The sequence below is a fragment of the Rhinoderma darwinii genome, chromosome 1 (genome assembly GCF_050947455.1).
Source record: "Rhinoderma darwinii isolate aRhiDar2 chromosome 1, aRhiDar2.hap1, whole genome shotgun sequence".
Classification (NCBI taxonomy): Eukaryota; Metazoa; Chordata; class Amphibia; order Anura; family Rhinodermatidae; genus Rhinoderma; species Rhinoderma darwinii.
The window spans coordinates 650308770-650324565 of record NC_134687.1 but is presented as its reverse complement, the minus strand read 5'-3'; the positions used below and the strand labels follow the sequence as shown (position 1 = coordinate 650324565).

General features: G+C 38.4%; 1 protein-coding gene across 1 annotated transcript in view; it reads right to left on the bottom strand.

Moving 5' to 3' along the window:
* Positions 1 to 1067: 1067 nt before the first annotated feature.
* Positions 1068 to 15796, bottom strand: part of LOC142658002 (uncharacterized) — a 61192-nt gene continuing 46463 nt past the window's right edge. Inside the window, exon 7 of the mRNA XM_075833674.1 lies at positions 1068 to 7295. Within this exon, the coding sequence (XP_075689789.1) occupies positions 5731 to 7295 (1565 nt within the window). The 3' untranslated portion in view covers positions 1068 to 5730. The remainder of the gene's footprint in view (positions 7296 to 15796) is intronic.

The following is a 15796-nucleotide window of genomic DNA, read 5'->3' as shown; positions in this document are numbered from 1 at the left end:
TATAGAACAGAAAATTCTGTCTCTTGTGAGGCTTAGGGGCCAGCGGATATGTTGCAAATTTAACCTATTTCAATGCTGAAGGGTTGAAATCCAAGGTGAATCCGCAGCAAAATACACATGTGGATTTTTCTGTGGATTCACCACAAATTTGCGGCAAAAACCCACAGCAGAAAATTTCTATCCTGTGTGAACCCGGCCCAAATGATTGATGGCTACCACATTGTGTATATGTCTCTGACCTAAAGAAGGGGTTCAAAACACCCAGAAATGTGTATTGTTGAGCTAAAGCTTTAAAACATAGAAGCGTTTCGGTGTTTCTTTATCCAGACGAGGATTGCACCAAACGAGTGCCTCTTCTCTTTTGGACATGGAAAGCTGTCCAGTTGTCTGCTGATTCCCAAACGTCCCGGCGGGGTAGGCATTGCACACAAGGGGTACTGGCAGCATCCTCATTACATACATGTTCTAATATAGCATTGTATCTACATGGTTGTACACCTAAAGGTAAGCCCCCCACACCCACTGATTTTATTGTGAATGTGTTGAAGGTACTAATTCTACGTGGCGCCGTTCTGTTAATTTTTTTAGACCTTATTACTTTTTTTATTTTTCCCTGGAACTGGATGAGATTTCAGCCCTTCCTCCAAACCTTTGTTGATCCAAGATATGTTTGGACAATTCTCTTTACATTTACAGCATGGAATTTCTATTCCTGTTTTGCTCATGGCTTTAGATATAATAAATTTAAAACACAATCTCTAGATTCCTGTGCAAATATGAAACATCCTTTGGGTCTTATTTCCAGGACCAATGTCTACAGGGAACCTGACCTCAGGACGTCTGGTTAAGATCTTTAAATTATCAAGAACTGAGAGCGGTCTGGAAAACTCTAAAATTGGCCTTTCTACAATTAAGACATCACATGTCCAAACAAAATATAGGAGCTGCACAATAATGGGAAATATAGCGGGTGCTAAACCTCAAGGGATTATGACCAAACCCCCTTCAGTAAAACCAATGCACAAATCCAGAGAAAAAAATCCATGGAAAAAAGGCAGAACTCAAAATTAATTTAAAAGAGGATGTTTATTCACCTAGTGCGTAGGCAACGCTTTACACCTACCCATTGAAGGCATTTTCAAGCAATGAATAAGTGTGTGCACAGCTTATATATAGTGTTTCAGTGATATCATCATGTAATTAGGATAAAAAGATTAATATAAAAGAGATATAAAAATGTATTACAATGTGACATAAATGTTGATACAGAATCCATACATATAATGTGACAACAATGTATAAATACAAAATACCAAGTATATAGAAGTTATACAAAAAGTGCTAAAAACATATTAATTGTAATTAGTGTCATAAGTATTAGCTGGCACTCACCTCTGATTTGTTACAAGCAAGAATACACATCTTACATAACATGAGTTGTAAATACATCACAGAGCATATGGGCGTCTCAGCTTTGCATAAAGCCCATTGCGCATACACCAAAGCATCATATGTGACAGTAAGTAGTATCTACTCCCAAGATAGGAAGAAAAGTCACCTGATCAAGCACTTACTGCGAGCATGCGTGTCTGATATAACCGGAACGGTCGCGCTATCTTTGTAAAGGATATAACAACCAATCAGCAGTTCACTACCTCTAGCCAAAATATGGCTTAGCGCGCATGCGAACCACAGAGTATTTCAAAATGCAGAACGGAGCGAAAGATAAATCACTTACAGATGTCATATAGAATAGATAATATTAAGCACCACATCAGGTTATAGATAGGCCCTAAGGAAGAATCCCGCCCCTGTGCCACCCAAGATGACCACAATTTCATAGGAAAGCGTATATAACGCTCTTGCAGATATTAGTGCGATCAGTAACTGGGCTCTCATGACCACTATGTGTGCTATACAATAAAGAATGACCATATCTAAGGATAATAGGTGGTGACATAAACAATAGCACAATTTGGGTGATGGCAACAGAGCCAGTGTTACTGTACAATAACGGTAAAGAGTAATAAACACATGCAGGTAATGTAAAACTTCATCTCGATCTGTGATTTCCTGCCATTAGGCAATTGATATTACCAATCTTTGCTGTCTTACTGCAGTATATGCTTTGTTGCCAAGCATTTTGGTATAGCAAGGTCCACATCCTCTCTTCTCTGTGGATATACAAAGATTCTTTTTGTATTTTTATATATATATATTGACGTCATCTATATATACATATTTTTGCACTATGCCTTTTTTTGACGTCTAAATCTGACCTAGATAAGGTATCACATACCCATTATATTATGCAATTGACATCATAGCTTTTGACACTGCGATGTAGCTTTTTGCATGTGATATACGGTACACTGTTTTGCTATTGACGTCTCTTGCTCTATATGTGGCCTGTATACAGTTAACCCCTTCCCCCTGCTTGCATTCTGGGCCCTAATGACCATGCCATTTTTTACGTTTTCCATCGTCACATTCGAAGAGCTATAATTTTTTTATTTTTGCGTCGACATAGCTGTATACGATCTTGTTTTTTGCGGGACAAGTTGTATTTTTTAATAGCACCATTTTGGGGTACATATAATTTATTGATTAACTTTGGGGGGAGGGTAGAAGAAAACCTGAAATTTCGCCCCTCTTTTTTGCATCCTAAATCTACACTGTTTACCATGTGGTATAAATAACGCTAACTTTATTCAGCGGGTTGTTGCGATTGCAACGATACCAAACTTGTATAGATTTTGTATGTTTTACTACTTACACAGTAAAAACACTTTTTTTTAAAAAAATTATTTGTTTTTGTGTCTCCATATTTGAAGAGCCATAACTTTTTTATTGTTCCGCCGATGCAGTTGTATGAGGGCTTATTTTTTTGCGGGACGACTAGTAGTTTTTATTGGTACCATTTTGGAGTAGATGCGACTTTTTGATCACTTTTTAAGTCAGGATTCACAGAAAACAGCAATTTTTCCATTGTTTTTTATTTTATTTTTTACGGCGTTTACCGTGCAGGTTAAATAATGTAATAGCTTTATAGTCTGGTTCGTTACGGATGGGGCGATACTAAATATGTGTAACTTTTTTCCTTTATTTATTATTTTTTTTTTTAATAGTAAAGCATTTTGTAAGGGGAAAAAGTGGGTTTTTCATTTTTTTTTTCACATATTTTTTTAATTAACTTTATTCAACTTTTTTTTTTTTACTTGTTCTACTAGGGGACTTTAATATGCGATCATCCGATCGCTATTATAATACACTGCAATACTTTTGTATTGCAGTGTATTACTGCCTGTCTGTTTAAAACGGACAGGCATCTGCCAGGTCATGCCTCTGGCATAGCCTAGCAGGCATTCACTACAGGCAGACCTGGGGGCCTTTATTAGGCCCCCGGCTGCCATCATAGACACAGACACTCGGCGATCTTATCGCCAGGTGTCAGTGGGATGAGAGGGTGCTCCCTCCCTCTCTCAAAAACAACTCAGATGCAGCGCACGCTATTTTGCGCCGCATCTGCGAGGGTTAAACGGGTGAGATCGATGCTAATATCGATCTCACCCGGTCGAGCAGGGACGCCCCCAGCTACCTCTGGCAGCTGAGAGCAGGGAGATTTAATGGCTCCCTGCTCTGTTTATTTATCCTCATGCAGCGCCGTGAAACGGCTATTGCATCAGAATAAAGCCCAGTAATGACCGCCGTGAAAAGGCTAATCGGCGGTCATTAAGGGGTTAATACTGTTTGGATCTCCTGTATATTTTAAATTCCTTGTTGTGATCTAATAAAATTTAGATTTTATACTCTGGCATTACCGCAAAAATTGTGCGGCCATTCACTACCGCACATGGGGGTGTTTTAGGTCCCCAACCCCGATTCTAGTTTTAAGGCTTTAGGGTACTGATAAATATACTTTAAACATTTCCTTTTATGAAAAAAAAAAGATCTGTGAATTTTTATTCTATTAAAATGCAAAGTAAATTTGTTAGCCCCCACCCCTACACACGATTGTAAAAAATGTACGTAATTGTGGATCGCAATTACGGACCAATTCACTTCTATTGTCCATGGACACCTTCCAGTTTATTTATGAGAAGGTGTCTGGGCCATAGAAGTGTACCGCAAAAGATAGCACATGTCCTATTTATTGCTTTTTACTGTACATGCTCCCTTACTTTGTAGGGGATCACGGTCCGAAAATCTGGGCCACTGCCCACGGCATCTAGCCGTGCCCACAATGGCGGCCCCTGATTGCAGGCACGGCCGTGTGCAGGGGGCCTTGGTGTTTTTTTGTTCAATTCCATCACCTTGCTTTTTCTATACGGCTTTAATGAAAGTCTAATATAAAAATGTCCATATATGTTAAAATCTAAAAGTTTACATTGTCCTTACGGTCAGTCTAGATTCTCCTGCAGTGTGTGGGAATTTATGAATACAGTAATAAGAAGCAAGGTTCATGGTGACAATTCAGCTTCTCTGATTTGTAAGTAAACAAGCTCTTCATTTCTTCCTTATTTATATACTTATACATATAATACTTTTCCTTCATAGATTCCAGTCACAGTTGATCTCAGGTAAATATAATTTGGGTTTTTGGCAGATCCAGGCTAACACCGCCCAAAAAAAAAGAAAAATCACTCTTATTGGCTGTTTAATGTCTGTGAATAATCTAATGTGTTTAACTGTTTCAGGACCAGACTAGTTTTCGTTTTTATGCTTTGTTTTTTTTCTCCCCTCCTTCAAAAACTCTTAACTTTTCTTTTTTTGTTGACACAGACATACAAGGGCTTAATTTTTACAGGACAAGTTGTACTTTCTAATGGTACTATTTAACAAAAAAAATTGTAAAGTTTGAAAGTAAAATTTTTTGCATCGCCATATTGTGACCCTGTACCTTTTATTAAATTATTTCTGTGTATAGAGCTGTGTAAGGAGTCTTTTTATACGTGGAAATATTTTGTTTTTACTAATACCATTTGGGGGAATGTCAGGCATTTTGAGAACTTTGTATTCCATTTTTTGGGGGGTTGAAAGTGTTTACGTTTATTATTGTTTATTTATTTTTATGTGATCTAGGGAAAGGGGGGTGATTTGAATTTTTATTTATTTTAGAAAACTTTTTTACATCTTTTTTTAACATTTATTTAGCCCCCCTAGGGAACTTGAAACTGCGATCATTAGATCACTTATGCCATAGACTGCTATATCACAATATTGCAGTCTATGGCAAAATCAGTGCATTGCTATTGAAACCTGCCACAGGCAGGTCTCAGTAGCAATCTTAGTCTAACACGGCTGGGAGCGTTCACAAGGCACCCAGCTGCTAGGAGGAGTACACTGGCTCACGGCGTGCGGGAGTCGGTAAACGGCTGCGAAGCAGAAGGGGCAGTAAAAAACCCTCAGATGCCGGTGGTCACATCTGACACTGGCATCTGAGGGGTTAAATACTTGCGATCAGAATTTTTTTTTATCGCATGCATTGCCGCTGGGTTCCTGCTGTGCAACACAGCAGGGACCCGACAGCTATGGCGCCCGCTCTGCTTCGCAGCAGGCGCCATATTTAAATACTCTTTCACGATGTAGATCTACAGATCTGCGATGTGAAAGCATTAAAATCTGTTTTGCTTCCCACATTCTAAACAATAATGATTTCTACTCTACGTGGACTCTGAGACATTCCAAAATTAGATTTTTTTTTGTAAAACATCTTCCACATATAGAACATCAAAATGGCTTCTCCCCTGTGTGACTTCTCTGATGATCCCTAAGTGTGCCTTTAGTAGTAAAACATTTCTCACATTCTGAACATGAATATGGCTTCTCTCCTGTGTGACTTCTCTCATGTTTAACAAGTTGTGAGTTTTGTGTAAAACATTTCCCACATTCTGAACATGAATACGGCTTCTCTCCAGTGTGAATTCTTTCATGTCTAACAAAACTTAATTTACTTGCAAAACATTTCTCACATTCTGAACATGAATACGGCTTCTCTCCTGTGTGACTTCTCTCATGTACAACAAGATGTGATTTATAGGTAAAACATTTCCTACATTCTGAACATGAATATGGCTTCTCCCCTGTGTGGCTTCTCTGATGATCCCTAAGTTTGTCTTTAGTAGTAAAACACTTTCCACATTCTGAACATGGATACGGCTTCTCTCCTGTGTGAATTCTCTCATGTCTAACAAGATGTGATCTTTCTGTAAAACATTTCCCACATTCTGAACATGAAAATGGCTTCTCTCCTGTGTGAATTCTCTTATGTACAACAAGACGTGATTTATCTGTAAAGCATTTCCCACATTCTGAACATGAATTCGGGTTCTCTCCTGTGTGAATCCTCTCATGTACAAGAAGAGTTGATTTATGTGTAAAACAGTCCCCACATTCTGAACATGAGTATGGCTTCTCCCCTGTGTGAATTCTCTCATGTACAACAAGACGTGATTTATTTGTAAAACATTTTCCACATTCTGAACATGAATATGACTTCTCTCCTGTGTGACTTCTCTCATGTACAGCACAATGTGATTTATCTAAAAAACATTTTCCACATTCTGAACATGAATATGGCTTCTCCCCTTTGTGAATTTTTTCATGTCTAACAAAACTTAATTTATTTGAATAACATTTCCCACATTCTGAACATGAATATGGCTTCTCTCCTGTGTGAATTCTCTCATGTGTAACAAGATGGGATTTTTGTGTAAAAAATTTCCCGCATTCTGAACAGGAGTATGGCTTCTCTCCTGTGTGACTTCTGAAGTGTTTAACTAGACTTGATTTTTGTGTAAAACATTTCCCACATTCTGAACATGAATATGGCTTCTTTCCTGTGTGACTTCTCTTATGTTTAACTAGACTTGATTTATGTGTAAAACATTTCCCACATTCTGGACATGAATATGGCTTCTTTCCTGTGTGACTTCTCTCGTGTGTAACAAGATGTGTTTTTTGTGCAAAACATTTCCCACATTCTAAACATGTATACGGTTTCTCCCCGGTGTTATTTCTTCGGTTTGTAAAAAGACGTGAAGTTTTTGTGGACTGTTCACCACATTGAAACCTTTTACCCCTCTTCTGACCTGTATGTGTGGTAACAATCGGTAATTGGGCAGGAGAAAATTCCTCACGATGAGTCGAATTATATGACTGATTTTTACAGTGAAGTCCTGGATGTACATTAAGGGTAATTTTTTCTCCTGGAGAGTGCTGGATGATATTTTCATCTTCTATTTTATAATTTATCGATAACATAAACTTTCCATCAGATTTCTTACTGGGATTTTCTGTTAAGATAAAAAAATGTATTTTGTGATTTTGTTTCAAAACACAAAGTTGACAAATTTATAACATTCATTTTAGGCCGGAAACACACATGCAGTGTTTTGAGCCTAAGCCAGAAGTGGGCCAAGCAGGAAGTAGTTAGTTTACACCATGCCTTTTGAATCCACTACTGGCTTCAGCTCAAGAACCTGAGAAACTATGTGTGTGATTCCAGCCTTGTAACGCTTTGTACAAACAATTTCAAATATATATCGATGACAAAGTCAAGGATTCTGGTCTACACCCAGTACTCCACTTATTTTACATAAAGCTTGACCTGATAAAAATAATTTTTGAAAAGCAGAATCTCTGCAATGAAGCCTGTCCTCTGCCAACATATTTGGCACTTCAATACTATTTGGACATACAACATCTTAACTTAACATTGTTATTGACAATATAATAAGATAATATGTAATGAGACAAAGCACACATCTCAGACTGCATTCACGGATATGGCAATGAGACCTGTATATCCCAATGGCTGAACAGTCACCAGATCTCCATTTTATAGAACATCTGTAGGATGTAGAATGTAAAGGGAATTGTCCCCTAATAATGTAGATGGAGGTGGGGTATTTGTAGTATATATATATATATATATATATATATATATATATATATATATATACAGTGAAGGAAATAAGTATTTGATCCCTTGCTGATTTTGTAAGTTTGCCCACTGTCAAAGACATGAACAGTCTAGAATTTTTAGGCTAGGTTAATTTTACAAGTGAGAGATAGATTATATATATATATATATATATATATATATATATATATATATATATATATATATATATATAAACAAAAAAAGAAAATCACATTGTCAAAATTATGTATATTTATTTGCATTGTGCACAGAGAAATAAGTATTTGATCCCCTACCAACCATTAAGAGTTCAGCCTCCTCCAGACCAGTTACACGCTCCAAATCAACTTGGTACCTGCATTAAAGACAGCTGTCTTAAATGGTCACCTGTATAAAAGACTCCTGTCCACAGACTCAATTAATCAGTCTGACTCTAACCTCTACAACATGGGCAAGACCAAAGAGCTTCCTAAGGATGTCAGGGACAAGATCATAGACCTGCACAAGGCTGGAATAGGCTACAAAACCATAAGTAAGACGCTGGGTGAGAAGGAGACAACTGTTGGTGCAATAGTAAGAAAATGGAAGACATACAAAATGACTGTCAATCGACATAGATCTGGGGCTCCATGCAAAATCTCACCTCGTGGGGTATCCTTGATCCTGAGGAAGGTGAGAGCTCAGCCGAAAACTACACGGGGGGAACTTGTTAATGATTTCAAGGCAGCTGGGACCACAGTCACCAAGAAAACCATTGGTAACACATTACGTCGTAATGGATTAAAATCCTGCAGTGCCCGCAAGGTCCCCCTGCTCAAGAAGGCACATGTACAGGCCGTCTGAAGTTTGCAAATGAACTTCTGGATGATTCTGAGAGTGATTGGGAGAAGGTGCTGTGGTCAGATGAGATTAAAATTGAGCTCTTTGGCATTAACTCTACTCGCCGTGTTTGGAGGAAGAGAAATGCTGACTATGACCCAAAGAACACCGTTCCCACTGTCAAGCATGGAGGTGGAAAAATTATGTTTTGGGGGTGTTTCTCTGCTAAGGGCACAGGACTACTTCACCGCATCAATGGGAGAATGGATTGAGCCATGTACCGTCAAATCCTGAGTGACAACCTCCTTCCCTCCACCAGGACATTAAAAATGGCTCGTGGCTGGGTCTTCCGCCCGACAATGACCTGAAACATACAGCCAAGGCAACAAAGGAGTGGCTCAAAAAGAAGCACATTAAGGTCATGGAGTGGCCTAGCCAGTCTCCAGACCTTAATCCCATCGAAAACTTATGGAGGGAGCTGAAGATCCAAGTTGCCAAGCGACAGCCTCGAAATCTTAATGATTTACAGATGATCTGCAAAGAGGAGTGGGCCAAAATTCCATCTAACATGTGTGCAAACCTCATCATCAACTACAAAAAATGTCTGACTGCTGTGCTTGCCAACAAGGGTTTTGCCACCAAGTATTAAGTCTTGTTTGCCAAAGGGATCAAATACTTATTTCTCTGTGCACAATGCAAATAAATATATATAATTTTGACAATGTGATTTTCTTTTCTTTTTTTTATATAATCTATCTCTCACTGGTAAAATTAACCTAGCCTAAAAATTCTAGACTGTTCATGTCTTTGACAGTGGGCAAACTTACAAAATCAGCATGGGATCAAATAGTTATTTCCTTCACTGTATAAATATATATATATCTTGATGTCCCAGGAACAAGATCTGTAGAATTTACTCAAAAGAAGACAATGACAATTAGTTATTGTCCTGATTTGATTAGCAGAGAGTGAGACAGGAGTTATTGCCTTTGATCTCCTGTCTCCATACTCTGCAGGGGACCAGAGGGGTAATTGGGGATGTATCCTGTGATGCACTCGTGTACCACAGGACATCCCCACTGATTAACTTACCTCCCTCCCCCCTCGAGATTCTGCGGAGGAGCAAAAGATTCCCACTACCTGCCCCCCCTCGCTAGGTAATGAGATTCCATGGGGGAGCGATGAACAGTCCCATGCCCCCCCTTGCACGTGCATGAGCGGTCATACAGACATGCACGGACAAGGTACAAGAGGGGGCTCCTGCCTCCCTCACCAGACACTAACTCTTGCTCCTGCCTTCTGCTCACCAGACACCTACAGCTCTCACCAGACACCAACAGACCTCTTTACCCCATGCATTCCTAAGTATCTTCCCTCTCTCTCCCTTCTCCTACCCTTCTCCCCATAACCGTACTCTCCCTGGTAACACTTTTCCTTCCCTGGTCTACAGATTTCCCTTGGTATTTAACCCCATGAGTGTATAGGGAAAGTTAGAGCCAGGTGGGGGTGGGTCACAGAAGCAAGTATGAGTGAGTGCACTGTAACTTGTATGTATGTTAGTTAAGTGGGTGGGAGTTAGTATAGTATTGTAATATATTGTACTGGTACTGTGGCACGTGTGGTATTAGTATGCTTAGTACATATTAAGTTATTATATGTATTGAGGTACGCTGATGCTATATCATGAATTATGTTAGGTAAGTGGGTGGTGGTATAGATTAGTATTTGTAATACCTTGTTTATACTGTACCACGTGTAGTGTTAGTGTATTCAATACATATTAAGTTGTTATGTGTATTGGGATGCACTGATACAATACTGTGATTATTTACGGTGTTTGGTGTATTTTATATCTAAGTTTGATTACTCTTTGTATTAATAAATATACCTTTATTTACTATGCAGTTGTATACACTAACTTAGTAGCAAAGCAATTAGACTAAAGTTAATACAAGAGAAAAGGTAGGGGAAACTAGGCATAACCCTAGTGTCCCCGATATAAAGGAGGTAGTAAGAGTGGGTGACACCAACCAGTCAAACCCCGTTATTACCACGTGCCCTTTAACATAGAAGAAGAGACAAAGTGAGGTTATTAATCTGAATCTGTATTAAAAGATTTCCAGTTGCTTGTTGAATCCATTCCACTTTAAATTCAGTCTGTTCTAAGGGGAAAGACGGTAATTTCAAGCACTAAAAAGATGGAACTAATGAAGAGGCCACAAGCACAGGTTATCATCAATTAAATGTCTTTAAACATTCTGAGTAGCAGCTTTGACCCCCCTCCCCATCTTGACCAGGCATAGTCAGCAGATTTGATCAGCAGCTTTGATCCCCCTCTTGACCATGCAAATTTTAGCAATGTGACAATTTATTAGCCAATTATTGTTCTATTCCTCTACTAACCTATATCTATTTGGTCTTGTTTTTCTCAGAACATATAGCGCTTTGGTATTGTGTAATAAACTAAGTGATATATTTAACTCTGATGGAGTGGCAGAGGCGTAGAGGGGAAAACTCTGCAGAACATTTTAAAACGTCCTTGCAGAGATAGGTGTGGACCACCAGGACGCTTATAGTCTATGGACAGTCAGCAACTGGTTAAAATACAGTGGTGCTTAAAAGTTTGTGTACCTTTAGGATTAGCAGATAATTTGAAGGCGAAATTAGAGTCAGGTGTTTTAAAGCAATGGGATCACAGTCTGGTGGGTGTGGGTGACCTGTTCAATTGAAAGAACAGGGATCTATCAAAGTCTGATCTTCACAACACATGTTTGTGGAAGTGTATCATGGCACGAACATAGGAGATTTGAGGACCTCAGAAGAAGAGTTGTTGAAGCTCATCAGGCTGGAAAAGTTTACAAAATCATCTCTAAAGAGTATGGACTACACCAATTTACAGTCACACAGATTGTGAACAAATGGAGGAAATTTAAGACCATTATTACCCTACCCAGGAGTGGTCGACCAACAAAGCTCACGCCAAGAGCAAAGCGTATAATAGTCCACGAGGTCACAAAGGAACCCAAGGAAATTTCTAAGCAACTAAAGACCTTTATCACATTAGCGAATGTTAATGTTCAGGAGTTAACCATCAGGAGGACACTGAACAACAATGATGTGCATGGCAGGATTGTAATGAGATAGCCTTTGCTCTCCAAAAAGAACATTGCTGCCCGTCAGCAGTTTGCTAAAAATAACCTGGACAAGCCAGAAGGCTATTGGAACAATGTTTTGTGGACGGATAAGACCAAAATAGAGATTTTTGGTTTAACCCATTAACTACGCAGCCACTTTTGGACCATATGACACAGTCTCATTTTTTAAATCTGAGATGTGTCACTTTATGTGGAAATAACTCTTGAATGCTTTTACCTATCCAAGCGATTCTGAGATTGTTTTCTCGTGACAAATTGAACTTTATGTTAGTGAAAAAATTTGGTCGATAAATTCAATATTTATTTGTGAAAAACACCAAATGTAGAGGAAATTTGCAAAAATTAGCATTTTTATAAATTCAAATGTATCTGCTTGTAAGACAGAAAGTTATGCCACACAAAGTAGTGACATTGAACATCCTTTTATTTTTCTAGGACGTTACAAGGCTTATAAGTTTAGCAGCAATTTCTCATATTTTCAAGAAAATTTCAAAAGGCAATTTTTTTAGGGAACAGTTCACATCTGAAGTAGCTTTGAGGGCCTTATATATTAGGAACCCCCACATTCACCCCATTTTAAAAACTGCACCCATTAAAGTAATCAAAACAGCATTTAGAAAGTTTCTTAACCCTTCATGCGTTTCACATGAATTAAAGCAAAGTGGAAGGGAAATGTGCAAATTTAATTTTTTTTGCAGAAATTCCATTTTAATCAATTTTTCCTGTAATACTGAAGGTTTTTACAAGAGAAACACAACCGAATATTTATTGCCCTGATTCTGCAGTTTTTAGAAATATCCCACATGTGGCCCTAGTGTGCTACAGGCCTGAAACAAAGGCCCCAGAAGCAAAGGAGCACCTAGTGGATTTTTTTGGCCTTCCTTTCTTAAATTATATTTCAGGCACCATGTCAGGTTAGAAAAGGTCTTGTGGTGCAAAAACAAAGGAAACCCCCCAAAAGTGACTCCATTTTGGAAACTAAACCCCTAGAGGAATTAATCTAGGGGTGTAGTGATCATTTTGGCCACACAGGTATTTCATAGATTTCATTAGAATTGGGCAGTGAAAATGAAAAATTACATTATTTTTCAATAAGATGTAGCTTTACCTCAGAATTTTTAATTTTTTCAACAAATAAATGAAGAAAAGCACCCCAACATTTGTAAAGCAACTTCTCCAGAGTACGTAAATACCCCATATGTGATAATAAATCACTGTATGAATACACATCAGGGCTCAGAAGGGAAGGCATGCCATTTAGCTTTTGGAGTACAGATTTTGCTTGATTAATTTCTTGGCACCATGTCGAATTTGTAAAGCTCCTAAGGTACCAGTACAGTGGTAACCCCCCAAATGTGACTCCAGTTGGGAAACGACACCCCTAGAGGAATTCAACTAGGGGTGTAGTGAGCATTTTGACCCCCCAGGTGTTTTATAGATTTCATTAGAATTGTACAGTAAAAATTAAAAATTAAATTTTTTTCCACTAAGATGTAGCTTTAGGTCAAAATGTTTCATTTTCTCATCAAATAAAGGAGAAAAAGCACCATAACATTTGTAAAGCAACTTCTCCAGAGTACGTAAATACCCCGTATGTGGTAATAAACCACTGTATGAATACACATCAGGGCTCAGAAGGGAAGGAGCGCCATTTGGCAAGCAGATTTTGCTGGATTGGTTTTTCTGCACCATGTCGCTTTTGCAAAGCCCCTTAGGTACCAGTACAGTGGAAACTCCCCAAAAGTGACTCCATTTGGCAAACTACACCCATTGAGGAATTCATCTAGGGGGGTAGTGAGCATTTTTACTCCACAGGTGTCTCATAGATTTTATTACAAATGGGCAGTGAAAATGAAAAATTACATTATTTTCCAATAACACGTAGTATTAGTTCAAGATTTTTCCATTTTCTCAACAAATAAAAGAGAAAAAGCACTGTAACATTTGTAAAGCATTCTCTCCAGAGTAGGGAAATACCCCACATGTGGTAATAAACTGCTATTTGGACACACAGTAAGGCTCTAAAGGGAAGGAGCGCCATTTAGTATTTGGAGTGGAGATTTTACAAGATTCGTTTTTTGACACCATGTTGCATTGAGCTATAGTATCAGTACAGTGGTACTCCCGAAAAATTACCCCATTTTGGAAACTAGATCCCTCAAAGAATTTATCTAGGGGTGTAGTGAGCATTTTGACCGCACAAGTGTTTTGCATAAATGAGTAAACAATAGATGTTGCAGATTGAAAATTGCTGTTTTCCACAGATATGCCTTTTCAGTGCCCAATGTGTTGTGCCCAGCTTGTACCACCGTAGACACACATCCCATAAATTGTTAAGCGGGTTCTCCATAATACAGTAATACCCCATATGTGGTCATAAATTACGGTTTGGGCACACTGCCAGGCTCAGTTGGACCACCATTTGGCTTTTGAAGTACAGATTTTGCTTGGTGTTTTACTGGTATTTCAGCTTATAATGTGGGTGCATATGTAAGCTGGGCGGAGTACATCAGGGTATATGTAATATGTGAGGAGTACATCAGGATATATGTAAGCTGGGCGGAGTACATCAGGATATATGTAATATGTGAGGAGTACATCAGGATATATGTAAGCTGGGCGGAGTACATCAGGGTATATGTAAGCTGGGCGGAGTACATCAGGGCATATGTAAACTGGGCGGAGTGCAACAGGTCATAATAGGATGATGTAATAATGGGGTGAATGAATAATCCATGGATTGGTGTGGTACGCTTTGAACCAATCCTTTATGCACAGGCCGAGTTTATTGGGTATTATACAAAATATCTGCGCTCCAGTATTGCCTTATATTTGACTTCTTCACTAGCCCTATAAGCCGCACAAGGCCCTAAAGTTTCCTCATCTCCGCTGCATCTACAGGGTCCACCTGTGGGGTCAAGCAAATGATGATGTGGGGTATTTAGTGAAATTCGACTATATTTTTGCATAATTTTGCATCATTGTGTTTTGAGAGTCATAACGTGTTATTTTTTCGTTGACGGAGCTGTGTGAGGGCGCGTTTTTTGTGGAACGAGCTGTAATTTTTATTGGTTCCATTTTGGGGTACATGCAACTTTTTTTATCACTATTTATTCTATTTTTTGGGAGATGAGGAAACTAAAAAACAGCCATTCTAGCACGTTGTTTTTTTTTTTAACAGTGTTCACCGTGCAGTATTACAGCGACACCAAATTTATATTGTTTTTTTTACGTTTCACTACGTTCCCACTATAAAAATACTCTATTCTAAAAAAAAATCATGTTTTAGTGTCGCCATTTTCTGACACCCATAACTTTTTTATATTTTAGTTGATATCGCTGCGGGAGGGCTTGTTTTATGCGTGACAAACTGTAGTTTCTATTGGTACAATTTTGCGTTACTTGCAACTTTTTGATCACTTTTTATTAAAAAAATTTTGAGACAAGATGACCAAAAAATAAAATGCTGTCATTGTTTTTTATTAAAAAATGTTACGGTGTTCACCGTGCGGTAAAAACAATGTGATATTTTTATAGATCAGGCCGTTCCGAACGCGGCGATACCTATTATGTATAGTTTTTTTTTCATGTTTTCTAATAATAAAGGAGTTGATCAGGGAAACAGGGCGATTATTGTTTTTATTAGTTAAAACTTTTATTTATTTATTTTTCTTTAAAAAAAATTTTTTAACTTTTTTCCCTTTTTCTTTTACACTTACCTGGGGACTTGAAGATATGGTCTTCTGATCCCTGATACAATACACTGCACTACTTATGTAGCCTAGCAACTCCTCCTAAGTAGACAACTGAAGATACCCTGTACCGGTGTCCTTGGTTACTATATTCACACGGCTAGTGAGCCACATCTCCAGAGCGCATAGCAATGTATCTCGTGGTG